The sequence below is a fragment of the Drosophila kikkawai genome, chromosome 3L, assembly GCF_030179895.1.
Source record: "Drosophila kikkawai strain 14028-0561.14 chromosome 3L, DkikHiC1v2, whole genome shotgun sequence".
NCBI classification, from domain to species: Eukaryota; Metazoa; Arthropoda; class Insecta; order Diptera; family Drosophilidae; genus Drosophila; species Drosophila kikkawai.
The window spans coordinates 30,584,816-30,609,020 of NC_091730.1; the positions used below are offsets into that span (position 1 = coordinate 30,584,816).

General features: G+C 32.2%; 1 protein-coding gene across 5 annotated transcripts in view; it reads left to right on the forward strand.

Moving 5' to 3' along the window:
- The window catches only part of scro (scarecrow), a 96,190-nt gene that overhangs the window by 11,631 nt on the left and 60,354 nt on the right, over nt 1–24,205 (forward strand). For 3 of the 5 annotated variants that reach the window (XM_041776434.2, XM_041776436.2, XM_041776435.2), the window contains 3 exons: nt 6,452–6,663; nt 17,066–17,217; nt 21,723–21,818. In XM_041776434.2, the coding sequence (XP_041632368.1) occupies nt 6,452–6,663; nt 17,066–17,217; nt 21,723–21,818 (460 nt within the window). Of the gene's footprint in view, nt 1–6,451; nt 6,664–11,087; nt 11,135–17,065; nt 17,218–21,722; nt 21,819–24,205 lie in introns of those variants that run through there. The other 2 variants (XM_070285391.1, XM_070285390.1) reach the window with 2 other exon arrangements.

Here is a 24,205-nt window from a genome sequence, read left to right on the forward strand (position 1 = left end):
CTACTGAAACTTAAATACTAAAATATTTAAAATGACTAATATAGAATAAGGGACATGCACAGCCGTTTGATTGTACAACATATTTCCGGTTCTGAAGCCCTAATTTTGTATGGGAAAGAAATATTATTTTGTGCATAAACTAAAGACTTCTACCAAATTAAAAACTAGTTAAATATTTGCAAATAATTATAACCCTGCAGGATATTATAATGGTAGTCATTGACCCTATAAAGGAAGATTTATAAGAGATATAAAAAATGTGCACATTGTTTCAAAATTGTATATAAAAATTTTGCTAATAATTAAAAATTGAATTCATTCAACAATTGCTAATTTTTCACAAAGTTTTGTTAAACAAAAAATATTAGCATAAGAAGCTTCCGATAATAAATATGAACTGCATATACAAACTTCGGATTCCCGAACTTAGATTTCACTCTTGTTATACCTTTGCAGGGTATTATACTATTAGTCAGAGGTTTGCAACGCAGTAATGTCTCCTTTACCGACCATATATATAATATATTCTTATTTTGCATTAATAGCCGAGTCGATCTAGTTTGCCTGTTTCTAAGCAAACTAGTCCCTCAGTTTTTAAGCTATATAAATTAACTTTGCAGATGTCTTCTGTCTACTCTCACTGCTATATAAGTCAGTACAAGCCGGATCGGACGACAATATCATATAGTTGCCATAGAAACGATCGGCAAATTTTCAGAATAAAAATTATATCGTAGCTGCTTTTCAACTTATTTTCATCTTATTTAATTTTATGAAAATCTGATGACTTTATCATATAGCTGCCATGGGAACGATCGGTAGATGTAGGTAAAAATGTAAAGCCGTGAATATAAAATTGTAAATGTAAACCAAAATATGTATAAATATATATATTTTATAAATCTCCTGTTTTTTTATTTAATTAAAATGAATCGATTCTTAATCATATAATTTCGAACTGCAAGGTTATTCAAACTTTGGCTCGTCTAAATCAGGTACCTGTATAGTTTTTTTAATGGTACTAATCGGCACGAAAAAAAAACAAATCGATATTCTTTTTTATATAAAAACGCCCAACTAATAAAATGGTCATATTCAATGGATACAACAAGATTTCGATCCGAAGTGTCCAAATACGTGAATGCTGCAGGGAACATACGTTTTAAGAACTAGCCTCATTTGTTCTAAGCCTTTTGCCGTTGCCATGGTGTAACTTACAGGGAAATAAAAAATACATTTTGTTTCTGATTTTAACAGCGCGAACGGTACAATTTTTCCATTAGGTTTTTTGCCTTAATTTTTTGGCGAGATCAAAATTGCTCTTTCGTCAATTTCTTATATTTTGCACACCGCATTTTTATTCTGTGCAGCCTCCTCTAAATATTTCTGGTACTGGGCTTAATCTGCATATTTTTCGACATCTAAGTAAAATATGAGCATAAAATAAATAAAAGAATTTTTGTTTACTATGTCCTACTAACGATGGCGAACGGTACAATATTCAAATACTTAAAAAAAAAAATTAACAAACGTTTAGACCGACTGCATTTTAAGTAATGACAAAAAGAGAAGTTTTGGGATGGCACTGTACAGAAAAGTAGTAAGTGGAAGAAATTACAAAAATTTATCTCTTTTCATTTAGTAAGCGTTTATTGTTGATACAAAAATCTTAAGACAAAAATGTAAACAGTACCACATTCTGGAAATGCCCATATGTTTAAATAAATGGAAATTTTAATGGGATTCATTTTATTAAAATTAGAGAATATGAGTCGGAACAGGCCCTAATAATTTCAGCTGGATTTGTGGATCTGAATCCGCCAGCCAAATGGCATGCGGAAAGTTTCCGTGTGGTCTCGCTCTGAAGTTAACAAAGACTTAACAGAAGAAAATGCGATTCCTTGGGGATTTTTTGGAAATGCAAAATTAGAACAGGTAGTCCGTGTAGATTTTGCGGAAGTGGATTCTAGAAGAGGCCCGAGTGAGTTATACGTTTTCTACATTTTTTACTTTAAAATTTAAATATCGAAAAATAAGATTTACGCATGGTGGTCGTGTTTGTATGAAGCTAGTGGCCAAAAATACTTCTAGTGGAGATAACAATTTTAAATGTTATAAGAATATAATAAATTTAGTTGTGGTTTTTAGGCGACCTTTTCGAACAGTGAGAACGTGTAAAACAATTTGTCCTGAAGACGATAGAAGTGAATCAGCCAAAATATATATCGGACAAAAACAAAACAAATGTCTTTAATATATTTTCTTACTTCTGACCTCAAGCCGGCTCAACAACACATATATAATAAATTTAGCAAACAAAAAAAAAAAAATTCAATTAAAAAAAAAGCTCCTTAAATAACACCCCATTAAGCAGCGGCTATAAAAATATAAATATAGGTTTCAATATAGGTTTCTTTATTAACTTCGAATAGCTTCACAACTAAAAGTCTAAGTAATATTACAACATTAACTTTTAAAAATAAACGCAACACGCTCCGCACTACCAAACCGATAAAATTTTGTTTCTCTATGTTTAAGAATTATTCTTGAAGAGGACAGATGGAGCAAAGCAAAAATAACGGATGATTAAAAAAGTTGTAGGTGAACGAGACAGTTTAAAGATTTAATGTTTAAAGATTATCTATTGATTTTAATATATTTATATATTTATAATTATAATATAACACAGTATATCTATAGTTATAATTTTAGACTTATTTAATTACGCAAAAATTATTATTATTATTTTGATAAATAAAACTAAAAAATTAAATATTTATTATTTTTTGAGCGTTATTTTTGAGCGTTATTTTTGTTTGCTCAAAGTGTTTTTTAGGTTCGTCTAAAGAAGATATATCACTTTGAGCGAAAGTCTATCAATTTAAAATAAAAAAAAATTCCGTCCGTAATCAATGCTCAGCTGCATACAAATGAATTGTCTCGAGTCAATATTATTATATTATGAATAAAAAAATAAATAACAAATAATGTACTATAATTTACCACTCAAGACGAGAGCTGTTCCAGTTTTAACCTAACTGAAAAATCCTCACTAAAGTTATTCGACAGGCCGCTTCCAGATTTTACCCCGGAAAATTTCTCGGATTTAAACTTTCTTTGTAATGTTCTATGATGCTTTCGAACCATAAAACTGATTACAAAACAAGAAAGGAAGCCATTAAATGAATACCGGAATTTCTGAAAAATAAAAATATCTTATATCTCAGAGTAGATGAAAATACGTTGAAAAAGAACGAAGCTAAAAATTTTGTTTTATTAATTTCTCGATCGTTCCTAATGCAGCTTTATGATATAGTCATTCGATTTTCAAAAACGAAATTCTAAAATAATAAATAACTATTATATCTTAAAGAAGATGAAAATATGTTGAAAAACAATGAAGTTATAAACTTATTTTTTTAAATTATGATATAGCCATATATAGCAGTGAGGGTATTCAGAAGACTATATGGTAAGATTAAGTTAGATAGCATTAAAACTGAGGGAGTTTATTATTATAATAATTTGAATACCCAGCAAGGGTATAAATATAATTCATTTGGCGCCGACAGTAAAGAATTCACTTTTTCAACAAACAAGTTTAAGCACTGATTTCAGCGAAACGTGATGAAATATTTCAAAGCAATCAAATTTATTGTATCATGCATAGATTGATCTTTATTATACCCTTGCAGGGTATTATAATTTCAGTCAGAAGTTTGCAACGCAGTGAAGAAGACGTTTCCGACCCTATAAAGTATATATATTCTTGATCAGCATCAACAGCCGAGTCGATCTAGCCATGTCCGTCTGTCCGTCTGTCCGTCTGTCTGTCTGTCCGTCTGTCTGTCTGTCTGTTTCTACGCAAACTAGTCCCTCAGTTTTAAAGCTATCTGAATGAAACTTTGCATATAGTCTTCTATATACTCTCACTGCTATATATGTCGGAACGGGCCGGATCGGACGACTATATCATATAGCTGCCATACAAATGTTCGATACATTTTCAGAAAAAAAATTATAACTTGGCTGTTTTTCAATATTATTCCATCATTTTTGAGATATAGCCATTTTATATTTTTTCCAGAGTTTTGGTAAAAATTTTATGAAAATCGGTCCACTATATCTTATAGCTGCCATAGGAACGATAGGGAAAGTAATAGAAAAAATTATAACTTCGTTGTTTTTCAATGTATTTCCATCTACTTTGAGACATGAGCTTTTAGTATTATTTCAGAATTTTGGTAACAATATTATGAAAATCGGACAACTATATCATATAGCTGCCATAGAAGCGATCCGTAGATGTAGAGAAAATGTAAAGCTGGGAATGTACAACTGTAACTGTCAAACTGTAAACATAATAAGTATAGGTAAAATGTTATGAAACTCTGTTTAGTGTCTGGTTTCGGCATTATAATTTATAATATAAATATGAAAACGAATCTGCAAGGGTATACAAACTTCGGCGTGCCGAAGTTAGCTTCCTTTCTTGTTATATATTTGGTTTTACTTTAAAACACTAATTTTAATTGCTGTCGCACGCGACTTGTCTCACGAGACATTTTTACACCGTACTTTTTTGTTGCTTTATACTTTTTAAATAAATTAAAAAACATATAAGAAATTTGCATTTGAGTGATGTTAAAAAGCAAAAGTGAAAGCATAATGCCTTTGTTTTAGATGTTTTTGTTAAAAGAAAAGATGACCTATGAAAAATGTTTACCAAAATATTGAAAAATAGCGTTCGAATATTTCGAAAATTGTTTTAGAATATTCAGGCCTGCTCCGGTAATCGTAAAATTTTTTCGATTTCGTTTTGGGTGAAAACAAACCGTTTTCGTTTTTAGCTGCTCCGGTTTTCGGCAAATTTCTGCTCTCGGATGTTTCGTTTTCTCATCGTTTCTCACTGCTCAAGCAACTAACTTGTGTTGTTGGTAATAAGCAAACAACGTAAAGTACTGCCTATTATATTTACAATTGCCCTTTTTATAAGCCAGAAAAAGGCAAAAAATGGTAGAGTTAAGCAAATCTAGGCACCTGAGATGCTGCCACACTTTTCACAGTTTTAATTCCGGTAGTCTCAAATAATTATTTGGTTAATTTGGACCATTTAAGTAATCACATTAAATAGCATTAATTATAAACAACCATTTCGGCGGTCCTTTAAAGTTATTAATGTATTCATTAATATTTTATAAGTATATTTAACTGGCTGTTTCGTTCCACCAACAATATGGCAACCTTGGCGATAACTTTTTGCGGTGAACCTATCGACCTATCGCCAAAACGAGAAAACTGGTTGAACACGGCAAAAATTTTGTTGTCAAATATGAGGTGGGGTCAGAAATAAATTTTTTATAAAATAACTACCTGCCAGAATGATCTTGTGGTGGTGTGGAATAAACATCAATAGACCACTGAGTAAACTATTTTTTTCCTTTTGTAAATAGGATCTGATTTCATATAAAAAAAGCCATTTACTTTTCATTCCGGCCAGAAAAAGGTGCCCGTTTTTCAAATCGAAAAAATCTTTCGTTTTCGATTACCGGAGCACCAATTTCTCGTTTTCAAAAACGAAAACGAAAAAATCTTGCCGTTTTCGATTACCGGAGCAGGCCTGAATGCCTTTTTTATATGAAATCAGATCTTATTTACAAAAGGAAAAAAAAAATTTACTCAGTGGTCTATTGATGTTTATTCCACAACACCATAAGATCATTCTGGCAGGTAGTTATTTTATAAAAAATTTATTTCTGACCCCACCTTAGATTTGACAACAAAATTTTTGCCGTGTTCAACCAGTTTTCTCGGTTTGGCGATAGGTCGATAAGTTCACCGCAAAAAGTTATCGCCAAGGTTGCCATATTGTTGGCGGAACGAAACATCCAGTTAAAAATACTTATAAAATATAAATGAATACATTAATAACTTTAAATAAATAAAAATTAAATTAAAGGACCGCCAAAATGGTTGTTTATAAATAATGCTATTTAATTTTACTACTTAAATAGTTCAAATTATCCAAATAATTATTTGAGACCACCGGAATTAAAACTGTGAAAAGTGTGGCAGCATCTTAGGTGCCTAGATTTGCTTAACTCGACCATTTTTTGCCTTTTTCTGGCTTAGAAAAAGGGCAATTGTAAACATAATAGGCAGTACTTTACGTTGTTTGCTTATTACCAACAACACAAGTTAGCTGCTTGAGCAGTGAGAAACGATGAGAAAACGAAACATTCCGATAGCAGAAATTTGCCGAAAACCGGAGCAGCTAAAGACGAAAACGGTTCGTTTTGGCCCAAAACGAAATCGAAAAAATTTTACGATTACCGGAGCAGGCCTGAATATTTATAAATTGATTAAAAATGAGGAAAAGTAAATAGCTTTAACAATTTAATAAATAGAATATAATTTATTTAATTGGTAATAAATATAAACATATTTCCAGTTCCAATTCCAGTGGTAGCAGTATAAACTCTCCTGGCACTCTGAGTACTTCAACTATGGCCAACCCTTACGCTATGGGATCATTGTATCACAGCCCAGGAGTACAAAGCTATTGCGGCCCAACCGACAATTTATCTCTTGCTGGTCATTATACTGACATGAGAAGCTCAGCATCATGGTACGGATCCACAGCCAACGATCCAAGATTTGCAAGTACGAATTAATATAAAAACAAATAAAAAACATGAAAAGAAGCTAAACTTCGGCACGCCGATGAATGTATGACCTTGCAATTAGCATTTAGATCATTAAAAATCGATCCATTTTGGTCAAATTAATAGAAAAACAGATATACTATACAAAATTTATATTTATACATAAAATATAATTATTTGGTTTTGATAAGATTTAAAAAACTTTTAAATGGTATAATAAAAATATATTTTCGGTTATTTATAATATCAATGATAAATATACATATGTATGTATATGCTTAAAAAGTCAAATTAATTTTTATTTCTTTTGCCAATACATATTATATTTATTATAGTTTTACATTAGCAGCTTTATATTTTGATCTTACCGATGATCGATTTTTACGTCCTGCAGGACGGTCGTCAGAGGGGTTCCTTTTTTGGGCATTGGCTTACGTCGCCCTGTGTCCTGCTTCAGGACATGCTCTAAAAATGATGAAATTTTTGCAAAATCATCTTTAAACTATGATAAATATATGTGATAAGTTTGAACTTTCTATGTCTTTTCCTTTTTTCACAAAAAATTCTTGAAAATTGTCTATTTTTGGCCCAACTAACCAGAATGGACCCTTAATTTAACCTCAAGTCCGCATAATTTTCAACTTATCACCTTTTCTGTTGCAATTATTCCTGTGAAAGCGCTCAGATGCACCATTTGTTTTAGTAAACCAATCGAAAGGGCCCAATATTAAATTAATTTAAAATCGGGGACGAAGACAGGCCGGCGATAGCTGAGAATATGCCCACCGCTGGTCCCGATTGGATAGTAATTCTGCAGCGATTCGATGGTAGTGTCGACTTACTTCAGAAATACTTGGATCAAAGCGTTGGTGAACTATCCGGGAAATTCTGGTCTTGATCAAGGACTATGGGCAGAGTGGTTAATTTACCCTCAAGTCCACATAATTTACACAGTTTAACTTACCACCTTAAAGACAACCAATTGAAATGTTAGGAAACGAATAACTTAATTTTTTTTTAACCTTTTTTTACAATTTCACATGTACATATGTATAAATGTAATAATACATACATATATATATATATATATATATATATATATATATATATATATATATATATATATATATGTATATATGTATCTACATATATATATTTATATATATATTATATATATATATATATATGTATCTACATATATATATTTATATATAAATTCATATGTATGTAAGTACATGTGTATAATAATATGCAAGAGTAAGGTGAGGACCGCTGTGATTGAGGTAAAATACCACAAACCGTACCCCCGATTCCAGGTAAAAAGGTATTTGAGAAGATAATTGATTTTGAATTTATTTGATTGTCATTGTGTATTTAAGAAATGGAAAGATGATTGTTGATTTTTACGTTTACGACCCTTTGGCTTTCAAACTGTTAGCTGTGAAGAAATAATTTAATACATTTGTACATCAGTATCTACATACATTTGTATGTATATATATATATATATATGTAGCGTATCCGTCCATACATATTATACATATATGTATGTACATATGTAGATTTTTAAATTAAAAAATAGAGAACACAAATTAATGAATACAAAATACAAAACAATACGACTAAAATATTTTTATAAATTGTTATAACATAACATATAGGTACATATACATACAGTGGACAAATAAAGTTTAAGTATGTACATTCTAGTTCTGCAACTAAATGCATGTAAAAATCTACTAAAAAAACAAGATAAAATTTTTTTTTAATTTCCATTGGTTAGATTATATATTAAATAAAATAAAAAGCTTTTCAGTTGCTTATTTAATATTACAACTAAATCTTAAATATCAAAATTATAAAAATACTTCGTGGTTTAGGTCAAAAAAGTTTAAGTACGCTTAGGAGAAAATTAACTCCTGTCTCCTGAATTGGTTAGTTTGACATCCTTTTGCTGTACTGACTGGTTGAATACGTCGTTGCATACTATTTACCACCACTTTGGGGTCATTTTGTGTAATTTTCTCCCACTCGGATTGTATAACTTGCTTAACATAATCGTCTGAAGATATTTGGTGCTTCCTGATCCTTTTATCCTGCAAATTCCAAATGTGCTCAATGGTATTGAGGTCTGAAGACTGTGGAGGTGTATGCAATTGCTTGCATTTATAAAGCAGCCACTCTTTAAGCAAATATGAGGTGTGTTTTGGGGTCTTTGTCCTGTTGAAAGAGAAATATAGGCTCGTTTAACTGGAGCTGGGTTGCTCTGTCCTTAAGATAAAATTTCAAAATTTTTAGGTATGCATGCTTGTCCATTGTAGTATTTATAAAGACTAGTTTTCCAACTCTAGCTTTCGCCATGCAGCCCCAAACCATCATGTTACCGCCTCCATGCTTAACGGTTGGGGTTACATTTTTTTATCCATTTCTTTATTGGGATTTCTCGATACTTTTTGAGACCCATCCGAACCAAAAATGTTGAATTTTGACTCATCACTCCAGATGACATTATCCCAAAATGATTCCTGCTCGATTAAATATTTGTTTGCAAAATCCAGCCTCTTCTTACGTTTTACAATAAAAATCAAAGGCTTCCTGCGAGGTGTTCTTGCCTTGTACCCGGTCTTGTGGAGCACATTTCGTACCGTTTGAGGGCGAACTGTATTTTAGGTGCAGAATTTTTCGGATTGGCTTTTACTGAGCCCAGGATTTTGCGATCGTCCCTATCAGACAATATTTTTGGACGGCCCGATCTGGCCTTTTTCTCCAGAGTTCCAGAGTTTCCGTTGGAGTTAATTATAGTTCGGACACTTGATGGAGGCCTCTGAACTATCCTGCCAATAACACGTGCTCCTTTTCCTTCTAAATAATTTTTAAAAATTATTTTTCGCATTTCAAGTAGAATTTCACTTTCTCGACCCATCTTTTTCCTTCACGACAGCTATACCAAAATAATTCAACTTAAAATACATAAAAAACAACAGCATCAGAATTAGACTAACTGAAGAATCCACGATCACCGCTAGATTCGCCATAAAATTTCCTTGGATTTCATGGCGAACGTACGTAAACTTTTTTGGCATTCTTTATAACCATTTCTTTCGTTTCTTAGAATTATTAAAATTGCGTTGAAGTTACAAATGTTGTTTTATTATATTTAAAGTCTTAAAAGTTTAGTTAATGAAATCAAAAAAAAAAAAAAAAAAAATCAATTTGAATAAGTCTTATTGCTAATTTTGACCAAAGAACAGAGAAGTATAATTTGTACTTAAACTTTATTTGTGCACTGTACATATGTAGGTAATACACTAATAACAGTTCGCTCCGAAAGTGACTACAGTGCGAATTCCTACATTTTTGTTCAATTTATTGACTTCGAGCAAAAGTTCAACTATAAACCTAGGCAATAACTATAAGTTTATATTACAAAAAAAATTAAACAATTTTACATTTTTTTTTAAACAATTTTACTTTTTTTTTTTTTTAAAGTTATAATATAATATAAATGATAAATAAATGTAAATATATGTACATATGCTAAACAAAAACATTAGGGAAATTAGGAAATTAGGAAATGGATGGATGCCGTCTCTTCAGCCTTCGTCTGGTCATGGGGATGGCCAATGATGCCGCTAGGTGGTTGGTGTGGGTGTGTCTGTTGATCTGCTCCCTCACTGTTAGCATGTGGAGGTCGCTAGCGATGTCTGCATTTCTAGCAAACCAAGGTGCATTTGTGATCGTGCGCAGCGCCCGGTTTTGGACCCTTTGCAAGGTGCTACTACCGTAGTATTTCGTTTAGCTGTTGCTATCGCTTTACTATGGTTAAGCCGACCACTTTAGTTGGCCAATATCCATTTTTTCAAAGATACCCAAGTAAAGTGTCATAATCCAATTCTTCATTGGTGGCACCAATCTTGCATACTAAGCTTTCAAAGTCTGCTATTTCCACGGGAGCAAACGGCCTGAGTAAAACTGCGTAAATAAAGCCAATTCATCAATTAATAGAACTAAAAAAAAAAACACAAGAACTAATAAAAAATTTTTGTATTTATTTGAATCAGTGGGGTTTGATGAAATTCCATTTGCTCTTCTTTCATCTCAATCTACATTTTTTACTACAGCTATTCACAGAAATTAATTTTTTGCTACAGCTATTGCTATACATACATACATATGTACATACGTAGTTTGTCAAGCAACAGAAATGCGAGCATTTCACAGGCTCTATCTCCCTTTTGCTATGGCTCTCGTCAAAGTGAGAGCGGTAGCGATAGCATAGCAATATTTTTACGAATCTCGCTGTTGCGAAGTATGTAGTAAATGCAAACCCTGGTCAAACGACTATCTGCAAAGTTTCATTCAGATAGCTTCAAAACTGAGGGACTAGTGTGCACAGAAAAGGACAGACTGACATGGCTAAATCAACTCGGCTTAAATGTTAATCCATGCAGTAGATTCTGCCTTAAATTGTAATACCCCGAAGAGGTTTTGTTTTGATAACAACCGTGATACAATTTTAAAAGGTAGTCCCGTCGGATCTAATTCAATCGTGTTTAGCGGCTTATTTTGTCAGCTAGTAAGTATTTATTTACAATTTTTTTCCTGTCATTCGTCTCACTTACACTTTGATAGGCCGAACTGGTGCTTATTTTTCCGACGGGACTACCTTTGATATTTGTATCATGATAACAACTTCTTAAACTTCTTCTATGACAGAATTACTGAAAATATCGGCCACTGAAAGCAGCTATTAACATACAAACTGCTTATAAACGCTGAATGACTGAAAATCCATAGTTTGATTATATTAAAGCCTTTTATTGCTAAATTAAAGGTCCATTAGTTTAAAATAATTATGGACTATAAGGCGTATTCAAAATGTACACCTTGTATTTCGACGAGATTTTGTTTACAAATTTAACAGCTCACATTTTTGAGTCGTTCCCTTCACAGCTGTAAGTCAGTCGTCAAGAGGATATCCAGATTATGCCATCATTTTTTTTTTCTAACATCACTCGAAGTGACTTTTGTCTGTATTGTGCACAAATGCCAAAAATTTGTGTAATTATTTTGAAAACGAACAATTGGCTAAGTAGAACTTAGTCCCAATTATAGTGTTAAGCTGGAAATATAGTTCCTGAATTTAAATTAAAATAACGTTTTAGCCTTTTTTTTTTTGCTAAAAATGTCACATTTGACATCGGAGAATTGCCCATATAACGTTTTATCAAATACGAATATCATATGATATAATATGCTATGCATAGGCTTTGCCGGTCTTCTGTAGCATTAGCATATCAGTATTTTGATGAATTTTGCTGCTTTGGAGTAGTAAATGCAAACCCTGCATAAGGCATGTTAATACCGATATTGTAAAATAATAAAAAATGGCCCTTTTGTATTATTTTGACATAGAACATCGGTTTTAACATGTTTACATCTACTCTTAGATTTCAGGATTTTGTTTTATTTTAGAATTTTGGTTTTTATTTTTTTGCTGTAGCTAACAAATGAATATATTACAAAGTTCTTAGTAAATAACATGTGACACTTAAACTTATGAATGAGGTAGGTAAGCCAGATAGTCTTACATCTTTAACAGTAATATTTATTATTTGAATTATAAATACTTATAATTTCAATTTGATTTAGTACTACTTGGTGCACAATAATTTTGGTTAACCTGTCTTTAGCTAACACAAATAGATTCGGCGGTTTTCCTAGACGTGAACATTGAGAAAAACATGGATTTTCCAAATTTAAACCACAAATGGACATTTGATCTTGAGACTTATGTATCTTTTTGATGACCAAACGCGTACCGTTGCTTAATTGAGGCGGATTATGGATTATCGAATATTTTGTGGTGGCATTTCAGGTATATCTAGTGAATTTAAAAATTCAGTTGGAAATATTACACTTTCATTTTCATCAACAACAGAATCGATTGATTTAAAAGAAATCAGATTTCCTGGTAACAACTGTTGTATCTGGAAATTAATTTCGTCAACGTCAACATTTTTGGCTGCCAAAATCGCCCGATGCCTAAGCCAGTTATTATTGAAGTAATAATTCTGTATGTCCGGAAAAATACTCTGAAGCAATTCATTTTTATCCCAAAGAACAGTGCAAAAATTGTCTAGCAGTTTATTGCATTGCATTGAATTTACCAGCGTGTTCATTTAATGGTACTTTATCGGCTTTTATGACGATTTGATAGTTGTCATTTTGTAATCGTGGCGAAACTCATTTTACCAATCGAATTAGTTGATTCTAATCTTATAAACAAATTTCCAGTAAAATCACAATTGCTCTTTCCTATGCTGCTTCTTAAATTAAATTATACTGGCACCCAGTCGTCACGCGCTCAATACAATAACCCATAAAATAAATTTGAAGAAATTTCGGATTATCATCAGGCTTTGGCATCAATGACCATATTTTATGGTACGCCTGGCCACGTTTTATGTCAAGTCATACGGGAACGCTGTCGAACGTAATAAAAATTATCTTTTGTCCGTCTCCTGGCTCGAAGCTATCTCCCTACCAATTTTTATCCAAATGTGTTTTACCGTTCTTGAGTTATAAGTAGAGTAATTAACACGACTTTCTTCTATATATAAATAATACATATCAATAGATAAAGTAAGTTATTCTTTAACTACATTCTATGTAAATACAAAAATAAATAATTTAAATTAAATCCTCGTTCATCGATAATATTTGAACCAAATGACGTCATTTGGAAACAACTATTGTATTATTGAGTGTTTGCTCATGGCTCATGTGGCGGAGTCAACAACGCACAGTGGTTGGGCTTGTATGGAGACGCGGCCAAAAATACTTCTAGTTGATTAATCGTTACGAAATTTACACCAAAAATCAAGAAAAATGTTTTAAGTATATCTACAAAAAATTGCCTATATAGCACGTCTACATCATATAGCTGCCATAGAAACAATATGTTAAAAATCAACATTTAGTATTAAAAACCTTTTTTGTTTTTCAAAATATCTTAACCAATTTCACAGATTATATGTTTGGTACAAGTTTATGCATTCTTACTAAATTTGGTTAAAATCGGATATCTATATCTTATAGCTCCCATACAAAATTTTAATTAAAACTTTTTTTCCAAGTCAAAAACTAAATTTTTTTATCTCTTAATGACAAAGTTGGTGAAATATAAGTGCCCAGAATTGAAAAAAAAATTATAAATTTATATATTGTGTATTTTATTTGTCTAGCAACAAAAGTACACAGCTAAAGGGGTGTAAGGTTAATTCGGTGCAAAACTGCCCACTTTTCAAAAAAATGTTGTGACGAAACGGCTGAATTTAGCTTAATGAATTAAATACCATATAATAACTCAACATATAAACCATTTTTTTTTAAATTTGTGTATTAAAAAATATTTACAGGCCTACGACTAATAGCGAATCACTTAAGTCCCACAAAAAAAAAAGTTTGTTTTCGGTGTACATCCGAACTGTCGACAAAAACATCCGATATCAAAATAATTTATTGCATTCGTTAAAGAATAAGTGCCCCAAGGTACCCAGATGACGTTTTTATTTTTAAAATTCTTTCCCTATTTTTGATCAAAATTATAAATCAACACCCGAATTTTTGCCTAAAAAATTAAGTTAACTTGTTAAAAAAAATATATATTAAAATTAAAAATTTTAAAAAGCTTAACGTGAGTATCTGTGTAGTTAATTTAAAAAGTTATATTCAAAATTTCAAACCGATTGGTTAAGTTGTTTTTAAGTTATCGTGTACACCCATTTTCAAAATGGCATTTTTCAGGAGAGCGAGTTAAACTTTGGGATACTCATACAACGAACACCAAACGACCTCCGTTCAACTACCCATAACTTTGTCAATTTTTTAATAATCGATGTAAAACTTTCACACAAAATTTATAAGATATTAAACCTTTATTTAAAAAAAAAAAAAAAAATACGAGAAAAAAATATTAAAAACCTTACCCTCAACTGTGTTAGTATTTTTAAGATTATAGGCACATAGGCAAATTTCGGCAAAATTTTTTTTCACATTTGTCACCTTAAAAGCTCGACAAACACATTGGCATACATATGAACTGTAGATTTTTGTGGGGTCACAACTATAAATTTACCTAAACATAAAAAATACGTTCAAAATATTGGCAAAAAACATGATTATTTCACATTAATATAATGAAAACAATAATTATTATTAATATATAAAATTGTGTCTCATTTTATAGAAAATACCTTGAACTTCAAAACCCATTACAAAAAATATTAATTTAGACACGTAATAAACGACCGGACCACTTCAAAGTTCGGTTTCGTTGTGAAACATTCGCGATGCGCGTAGCTGCGCTTGCAAATGAACACGTCTTCACATCTTTAATTCTATTTTTAGAAAGTCCTGTTCGATTTTCAAAAAAATCTGGTATGACACAAGGAAGTTTGGACATTTAAGAGACGATTTTTCTACTTTTCGTACATATTTGTTGAAATAATTTTTTTGATTTTTGGCCTATGGGCGCCACCACTGTGCAACGGCAATCCAGCAGTTTCTCCGGAAAACTCGAATGCACCACAATACTCACAAACAACGTCCATTTGCCCAATGCAAACGGTAGGATGCAAGCTGTAATCATTGCTGCAATCGTATCGAAACCGTGCTCGATTCAAATCAGCACCTGATAAATATCTGGTTCTGCGTCGCAGATTATGTTATTATTTGTTGACCTCTGCTGTTCGCTCGGCGATTCCGCATTGTCAACCGAGCTGTTTCACGGGCAGCTTCACTTTCCTCTCGTGATTGAGAAGCACGAAGTCGAACCACACTATCGCGGCGATGTTCATGTGAAATTCCTTGTTCTTCTTCAGTCCTTTCATTTGCAGTATTTCGTATTCTTCTTTCATTACGGCTTTGTCGGAAAAGATACGATCGTCTTGCCCGCGGCATTCACAAATTTTCAACCATACCGAGTTCACTTCACTGTTCTTACAAATGAGCTGACTCAACAGAACCGTCTCTCTTCCACAGTCCTATTTGAAACAACAACCCAAATTCGATTTTTTGGGAGGTTTTATTTCGTTTGTGACTGACACATAAATGGCATGTAACTTATATTTACTTTTTGGAGATGCAGCTCAATTTATTAAAACATATTTATTCGCAATATCAGACATGGTTAAGGGATAAAAAGTATCTTATATCCGTTTCCTGGCTCTAAGCTACCTCCCTATCAATTTTCACCCAAATCTGTTCTGCCGTTCTTGAGTTATAAGTGGTGGAACTAACACGACTTTCTTTTATATATATAGATTTTATAAAATAGCCTTAGAGGTTTAACTCAACCAGCTAAATAGCATATCTCACGAACTAATCGCAAGCATTTGAAGTAAATGCTGGTCCTCTATCACGATCTGATCAAGTAATCAGAAAACTTTGGATCATTCCCATAGCTCATTTTGCCGCTCCCCCAAGTCCTGACTTTTCACGATGGTTGTTGTGATGCCCATAAACGTCACAACGGAGATACGTCCATACGAACCATTGCTGCACCGTAGATCTTACGGTAGGTTTTCATCTCTCAATGGCGTCGGTCAAGTGGTTCTATAGCTTTTCGTTCCGGTGTGGATCTTCTTTAGGGCGTACTGCAGCTTATTAATCTGGTGTTTTAGTTCGGCGTTATTTGCGCTTGCTTTCCTGTAGTTTTTTTAAAATATTGGTGCAGCTCTTTAATCTCTGAGCGAAGAATCTTTTTTCTTTGCAAAAATCTTTAGCTCGATTGGACTTTTTCGGCGGGTGATTTCGGTTTATAAGACTTATCCATGGCATAGTCTTATAAATGGATAAGTCTTCCGATAAAATATTTGGAAAACCAGAAAAGCTTTTCAACTTGTAATACTATATACATACATATATAGTGCTTGTGATCTAAAAAAGCGATTTGATTCAGAGTATCAAAAAAACTTTCATTTTGAAAAAACGACTTTATGGTATCTTGTTTATTAAATGTCGATTGATATCGACGCATTTCCGCAAATGTATCGTATATTGAAAAATCCAATTTTACAAGAGAAGTTTTTTTTTGATTTGATCTCTTAGGAAGCACTGAACAAATGATAAAATTGAAACTTAATTTTTATCGGAACTATAAGGCTTTCAATTATAATACTTCACAGGGTAGTGAGTCATTAGGTGCCTAAAAATTTTGCATTAAAATTTCAATTTCGAAAAAAAGCGACTTACGAGACTTTCGCGGAAATGCGTCGATATAACAATCAACTTAAGGCGAAGTTCTTAGCACTCAATAAAAAAATTTAATAATAATAAAATGATGTCCTATTGATGTATTGGCTATTACAATTTTTTATGTGTAAATTATATTTCAGTTTCCCGCCTCATGGGTACTTCGGCTAGTGGGTCAATGACTCATATGGGAAATATGAGTGGATTAGCTGCCTGCAGCGTGAGCGATACAAAACCTCTACAATTTCCATTGGCACAGAGAAGAAAACGCCGAGTTCTATTCACCCAAGCCCAGGTTGGTATTTTGCTTTTAGAAAGTAATTATATAAAAACTTTTAGGTGGTACACCTTTTTTAAGTCGTTGAGAACGATTAATATCAGCAGAAGTTTGCGGCAATTTAATTGCAAGTAGGAAGGCTATAGAAATTTGGGTAACCGAAGCTAGTTGTTGTTCTGCCTTCTTATATATATTTAAATATATACAACATTTTTCCATTTGAATAAGCCGAGTAAACTTAAATATTGAGAATGTTATAATGAGAAATGAATTTTATATTTACCCACCACTTGAAGACTTTAGGTCTTGAATAAATACGAAATATTTTCATGAGCCTGTGTTTACATTGGGCAAATGGCTGTTTACACATGCAGTACGTTGGTTACTGCCGGTTGGTACGCATGTGCACAGATAATAATATTACCCATATGTTTGTACATACATATATAAATGCAACAAATATATTTTTATGTATAAAATACACACATACACATATATACATACACATATACACATAAACATATACACATACACATATTTAATCAAAAATAAACAAAAGGAATCCAACTTCGGCACACCGGTGGTTTATCTCCCTGCAGTTTTTAATTTTCGTCAAATGAATGAGCGAACAATAATGCGAGCGAACTTCGGCACGCTGAAGTTTGGATCGACATAAAAGATATATACATATTTGTTTGATAAAACGGTTTTGTGAAATTGCTAAAAATTTGTATTGAATAAATAAAATCATTATTAAATCATTATAATTATTAAAGAAAGTAATATTTACTTTCCATTTTCGTTCCGAAATTTATAGTAGTGAGAATAGGCAGAAGACTATTTGCGAAGTTTTATTCAGATAGCTTCAAAACTGGAGGACTAATTTGCTTCGAAACGCACAGACGGGCATGGCTAGATCGACTCGGCTGTTGCTGCTGATCAAGAATATATACTTTATAGGGTCGAAACCGGCACCTTCTCTGTGTTGCAAGCTTGTGACTAAAATTATAATAATAGATTTCTATTTACACATTGCATATAATAATTTGGATTTAATAACATTTCAAAAAACTGTATTTTAAAATCGCTAAACTAAATTCATTTTAGATTTGAATTATCTAATATAATAAAAATTATAAACAATTATCCTGCAAATAAAAGTAATATTAACTTTCAGTACATTTATTACATTTATTCAGTACATTTATATTATTATATATTAAAAGTTATGTAGTTACAGTTTTACATTCCCAGCTTTATATTATATTTCTACATCTACCGCTCGTTCATATAGCAGCTATCAGATAAAGTCGTCAGATTTTCATAAAATTAAAATTAAAACAAGAAAGGAAGCTAACTTCGGCACACCGAAGTTTGTATACCCTTGCAGATTGGTTTTGATATTTATATTAATAATTATAATGCTGAAAACACTCACAAAACAGAATTTCATTATATTTTACCTATACTTATTATGTTTACAGTTTGACAGTTACAGTTTTACATTCCCAGCTTTACATATTCTATATTTTTACCGATCGCTTCTATGGCAGCTATATGATATAGTTGTCCGATTTTTATGAAATTTATACCAAAATTCTTGAATGATAAAAAAAGCTTATATCTCAGAGTAGATAAACATACGTTGAAAAACAACGAAGCTATAATTTTTTTCCTATTTATTTCTCGATCGTTCCTATGGCAGCTATATCATATAGTCGCCCGATTTTTATAAAATTTTTACCAAAATTCTGAAATAATATAAAATGGCCATATCTCAAAAATGGTGCAAAAATGTTGAAAAACAGCCAAGTTATAATTATTTTTCTAAAAATATATCGAACATTTGTATGGCAGCTATATGATATAGTCGTCCGATCCGGCCCGTTCCGACATATATAGCAGTGAGAGCATATAGAAGACTATATGCAAAGTTTCATTCAGATAGCTTTAAAACTGAGGGACTAGTTTGCGTAGAAACGGACAGACGGACAGACGGACATGGCTAGATCGACTCGGCTGTTGATGCTGATCAAGAATATATATACCTTATAGGGTCGGAAACGTCTCCTTCACTGCGTTGCAAACTTCTGACTGAAATTATAATACCCTGCAAGGGTATAATTATTAAATAATTGAAAATGAAATGAATGAATGAAAATACGTTGAAAAACATCGAAGTTATCATTTTTATGCTGAGTATTATAATTTAAGTCAGAAGTTCACAACACAGTTTTTAAATTTATTCCCTATAATATATACATTTTCTTTATCAGAATCAACAGTCGAGTCGATCTAGCCATGTCTGTATGTCGTTTTTGCGCAAACAAGTCTCTCTGTTTTAAAGTTATCTAATTGAAACTTTGAAAGTTGTTTTTAACTATAATTATATATATTTATTTATTTGTACGGTGTATGCTTAATTGTAAATTATATATAACTATACTATATATTTTCTATACTATCGGAAAATTAAAAAACCAAAATTTTTTTTAATCAAATTTTATTGTACTTAAACCACAACAAAAAAAAAAAAAAATTACACCACTCAATTTTCAATATGAGGCTTCATTTTTGTTGGCAACGACAATCGCGTTCTCCCGCTCTCACAAAGTTGAGGGCGTAAAAATCTAAAAATATAATAGAATAGAACACGCAAGCGAGTATGTGTGCCCAAGCGCAAGCACGAAAAAACTTAATTTTTATATTATATATTGCGATGGTAGCGGCAGCAAACACAGCTGATCTCAAATATAAATTGTATTTGTATACAAGTGCATATCAATTTGTTTGTTTGTGTTGATTTTAGTTTGTTTAGGGGAAAGTGGGGATAGATGAACCACTTTTTTTTAATTAACATTATTATGTCTGAACAATTCGACGTAAGGGTCTGCTGTATATAGAAATCTAAAAGAGCCCACATTCCTTGGAATATTAAGTATTATGCAAAAATACTATCTTTTGTTTTGTAAAGTTTATTTGCTTTCCAAATTTATTGTAGTGGTTCATCTATCCCCGTGGTTCACCTATTCCCATTCTCCCCTACATTTTCTATTGCTTGAATACCTTCATATTTATTTTTTCTTTTTTTATGTAATACAATATTTAAATTCTAAACATAGTTATATATTTATGTCATAATAATAACATAAAGAATGTTCGTAACAAATATTGGCTTAGAGCTAGACTTCCTGGCGCATTTTGTTTATTGTGGTATCCCCAATAGGCCTATACACACATATTCAATATGCGTAATTCTCCAGAAACAACAACCGCGGCCAACAAATTTAAAGTTCTCTAAAGTTTTTGTTTTTAATATATTCACATTAAGAAATGTTCCAATTGATCAAATTTGAAAAATATTAGCATATTCTAAAAATGTTTTCAACATATTCGAGTTCGCATTAGAATCAAAACAAATTTGAATTCTAGAAAATCATTTAACTAAATTTTATTTTCATATCAAATACTGAAAATGGATAATTTACATAATAATATGTATGTATGTAATCAAAACAAATTTGAATTCTAGAAAATCATTTAACTAAATTTTATTTTCATATCAAATACTGAAAATGGATAATTTACATAATAATATGTAAATCTGTATGAATATCATATATTTTAATTATTAAAATAATATAAATAATATAAAAATAATTTATATAAATACATAATTACATGTATGTTTATATGTATGTATTTACAATTACCTAATTCAATTGGCTAACAAGAAAGGAAGCTAACTTTGGCACGCCGAAGTTTGTATATCCTTGCAGATTGCAATTGGATCATTAAGAATCGAGCCCTTCTGGTTTAATAATTAGAAAAAAATAAAAGAAGATATATAAAAGTTGCATATTTATACATAGAACATAATAATTTGGTTTTAATATTTATATTATAATTTATAATGCTGATAACACACACAAATCAGAGTTTCATTACATTTTACCTATACTATACAGTTTAATATTCCCAGCTTTACATTTTCTCTACATCTGAATGAAACTTAGCATATAGTCTTCTGACTACTCTCACTGATATATAAGTCGGAACTGGCCGGATCGGATGACTATATTAAATAGCTGCCATAGAAACGATCGGAAATTTTGTATATATAAGAGTCGTGTGAAACATGGCTCACCGAGTTTTTTTTTTTCCAATAGAGAAGCGAGCTTCTATAAGAGGAGCATTATGAAGTCTCGTCTCATCTCGTTGAGAATTCGTCATCGAACAAAACGGGGCATATTTGACTTAAATCGCATTATTATAACCAATTTTATGAACAATTGAAAATTCAATAAAAATACCGCAAGACTTTTTTGATAACCTTTATATTGTACATATTTGAATATATCTCCTGTAAGTTTGTCTTTTAATTTAATCAAAAGGAATCGATTTCAATAATTAAATTGCAAACTGCAAGGGTATACAAACTTCGGCGAGCCGAAGTTATTTTCTATCTTGTTTTAAAAATAATTATGGTCACTAAGTGGACTTTATCCATTGTGTTATTGTAGGTATATGAACTGGAAAGGAGGTTTAAGCAGCAAAGGTATTTATCCGCCCCTGAACGAGAGCACTTGGCGAGTCTAATTCATTTGACACCAACACAGGTAAGTTATTTGGAGACAAAACATCATCAACATAATAACTGAACGTATCTCATTGAAATTGTTGAGTTATGTTTAATCACTTTTTAAATTAAATAAATACAATAAAAAACAAGAAATGAAGCTAACTTCGGCACGCCGAAGTTTGTATACCCTTGCAGATTGTAATTGGATCATTTCGATTCTTAATGATCCAATTGCAATCTGCCATTCTTCTTAAATAATTAAAACAAAAAGAAAATATTTAAAAGTTGTATATTCATACATAGCAAAAAACAAATGCTGAAATCACACACAAAACAGAGTTTCATAACATTTTACCTAACATTTTGCCGTTTTACAGTTTCTCTACATTTACCGATCGCTTCTCTGGCAGCTATATGATATAGTTGTCCGATTTTCATAATATTTATACCAAAATTCTGAAATAATACAAAAATCGTATATCTCAAAGAAGATGAAAACACGTTGAAAAACAACGAAGTTCTAATTTTTTCGATTAATTTCCCGATCGTTCCTTTGGCAGCTATAAGATATAGTCATCCGATTATCACAAAATTAAAACCGAAAATGTGAAATAATATAATTTAGCCATATCTTAAAAATCATGCAAAAATGTTGATTAACAGCCATGTTATATTTTTTTTTCTAAAAATTGATCGAACATTTGTATGGGAGCTATATGATATAGTCGTCCTATCCGGCCCCTACTGACATATTCATTCATTCAGATAGCTTTAAAACTGAGGGACTAGGTCACTTAGAAACTAACGGTCGAAAACAGTGGGACAGACGGATATGGCTAGATCAACTCGGCTGTTGATGCTGATCAACAATATATATACTTTATAGCACAAACTTCAGGCACTATGATAGGCCTGCGTTGACCTGCCCAAAGAGGCAATCAAACTTTTGCTAAACCCCAATATCTTGTGGCAATGGGATGACTGTGTTGTTGCCATCGATTCCCACTCAAAAATTGATGAACTGATTCCAAAATAAAGTCTCTGGAGTGCTTGTACCAGAATCTAAATTTAAAGTTCTCTGAAGCTTTTCCTACCAACCGTGATGTACAACAACAAATAAGCAATGTCACTGTTAGGCCGCGCCAACCGCAATCTGCTGAGGTAAGGGTAGCTTCTAAATCATATTCTGCTGCTATCTCTTTCGTTGGTCCAGGGCCATGCCCCGCGACCCTCGAATGCTGTGAGAGATAACTTTATCACAGTTCAAAAAAAAAAAAAATAAATAAATAAATCAACAACAATAAGAATAAAACCATCGTTGGAGTTGCATCTGTGTCTGATAATCTCCAAGTTTTGCAGAGCATTAAATATTTGCATGTTGGCTAGTTTAATGCCACTACGGAACCCGATGCTGTTTCCAAATTAATCTCGGATGCTAAGGCAGTTTCTTGCGTTAAACTGGTAAAAAAGACGTTGCTACCTTAAAATTCGTCAACTTTAAGATTGGCGTCCCGGAACAAAACTATGATGAAGTATTGATCAATCAATTGTGGCCGTGCTCAGTTAAGGTCAAAAGATTTGTCCGTAGAGAGAGGATTAATAAGGAAGACACTATTATCGAGCTGGCCGGACCTTCAAAATTTTCAACCCCAACTCTTTTGGCAAAAAACGCCCAGTGATCGATGGATTATTTAATCCTAACGCTGTTGTTTTGGCTGCGCTGCCTGCTTATCATGAACCTGCGCCGCCCCTCTCTTCAACGTATTGCGAAAGCTCCAGCCAGAAAATATTTTTCCAAAATATATCCGGCATGTGAACGAAGACGGGCGCTGTTTATTTGGCATCATCGCAGTGTGAGTATGACGTTATTATATTAGGCGAAACTTGGCTTAATATGGATTTCAATGAATTCTTCGACCCAAATCTATACCAAGTATTCTGCAAGGATCAAGATGCTGCGAAAACACAGTGCTCTAGAGCCGGAGGCGGCCTTTTTACGGTTCCGCGAAGTCTGAGTTGCACATCTATCCAGCTTTGGAATTCGGACTCTATTTTTGATCAACTTTTCGTGTCTCTTGCGGACCTTCGGAAACTATTTTTCTCGTTGTTTTTATAAGGCCTATGTGGATAATATCACCTGCATTAGCAATGATCTGGAGGACTCACAGTTCATCTGTGTCTTGGGCGACTTTAACCTGTCCTCGTTGGTGTGAGTGCGTGGTGTGGACTCTCCAGTAATGGTTCCCAGTAACCTGCATCTGCCGCATGAAATCTTGGTGATTGATGATCTCTTCAGTTTGGGATTGGTCCAATTTAATCATGTATTTAAAAAAATCAATAGGCTTCTAGACTTAGTTTTCGTGAGTCAGGACTTGAACTTAGCGTCTAGTATTAATCGTCTTTCGGATTGTGATGTTCACAACA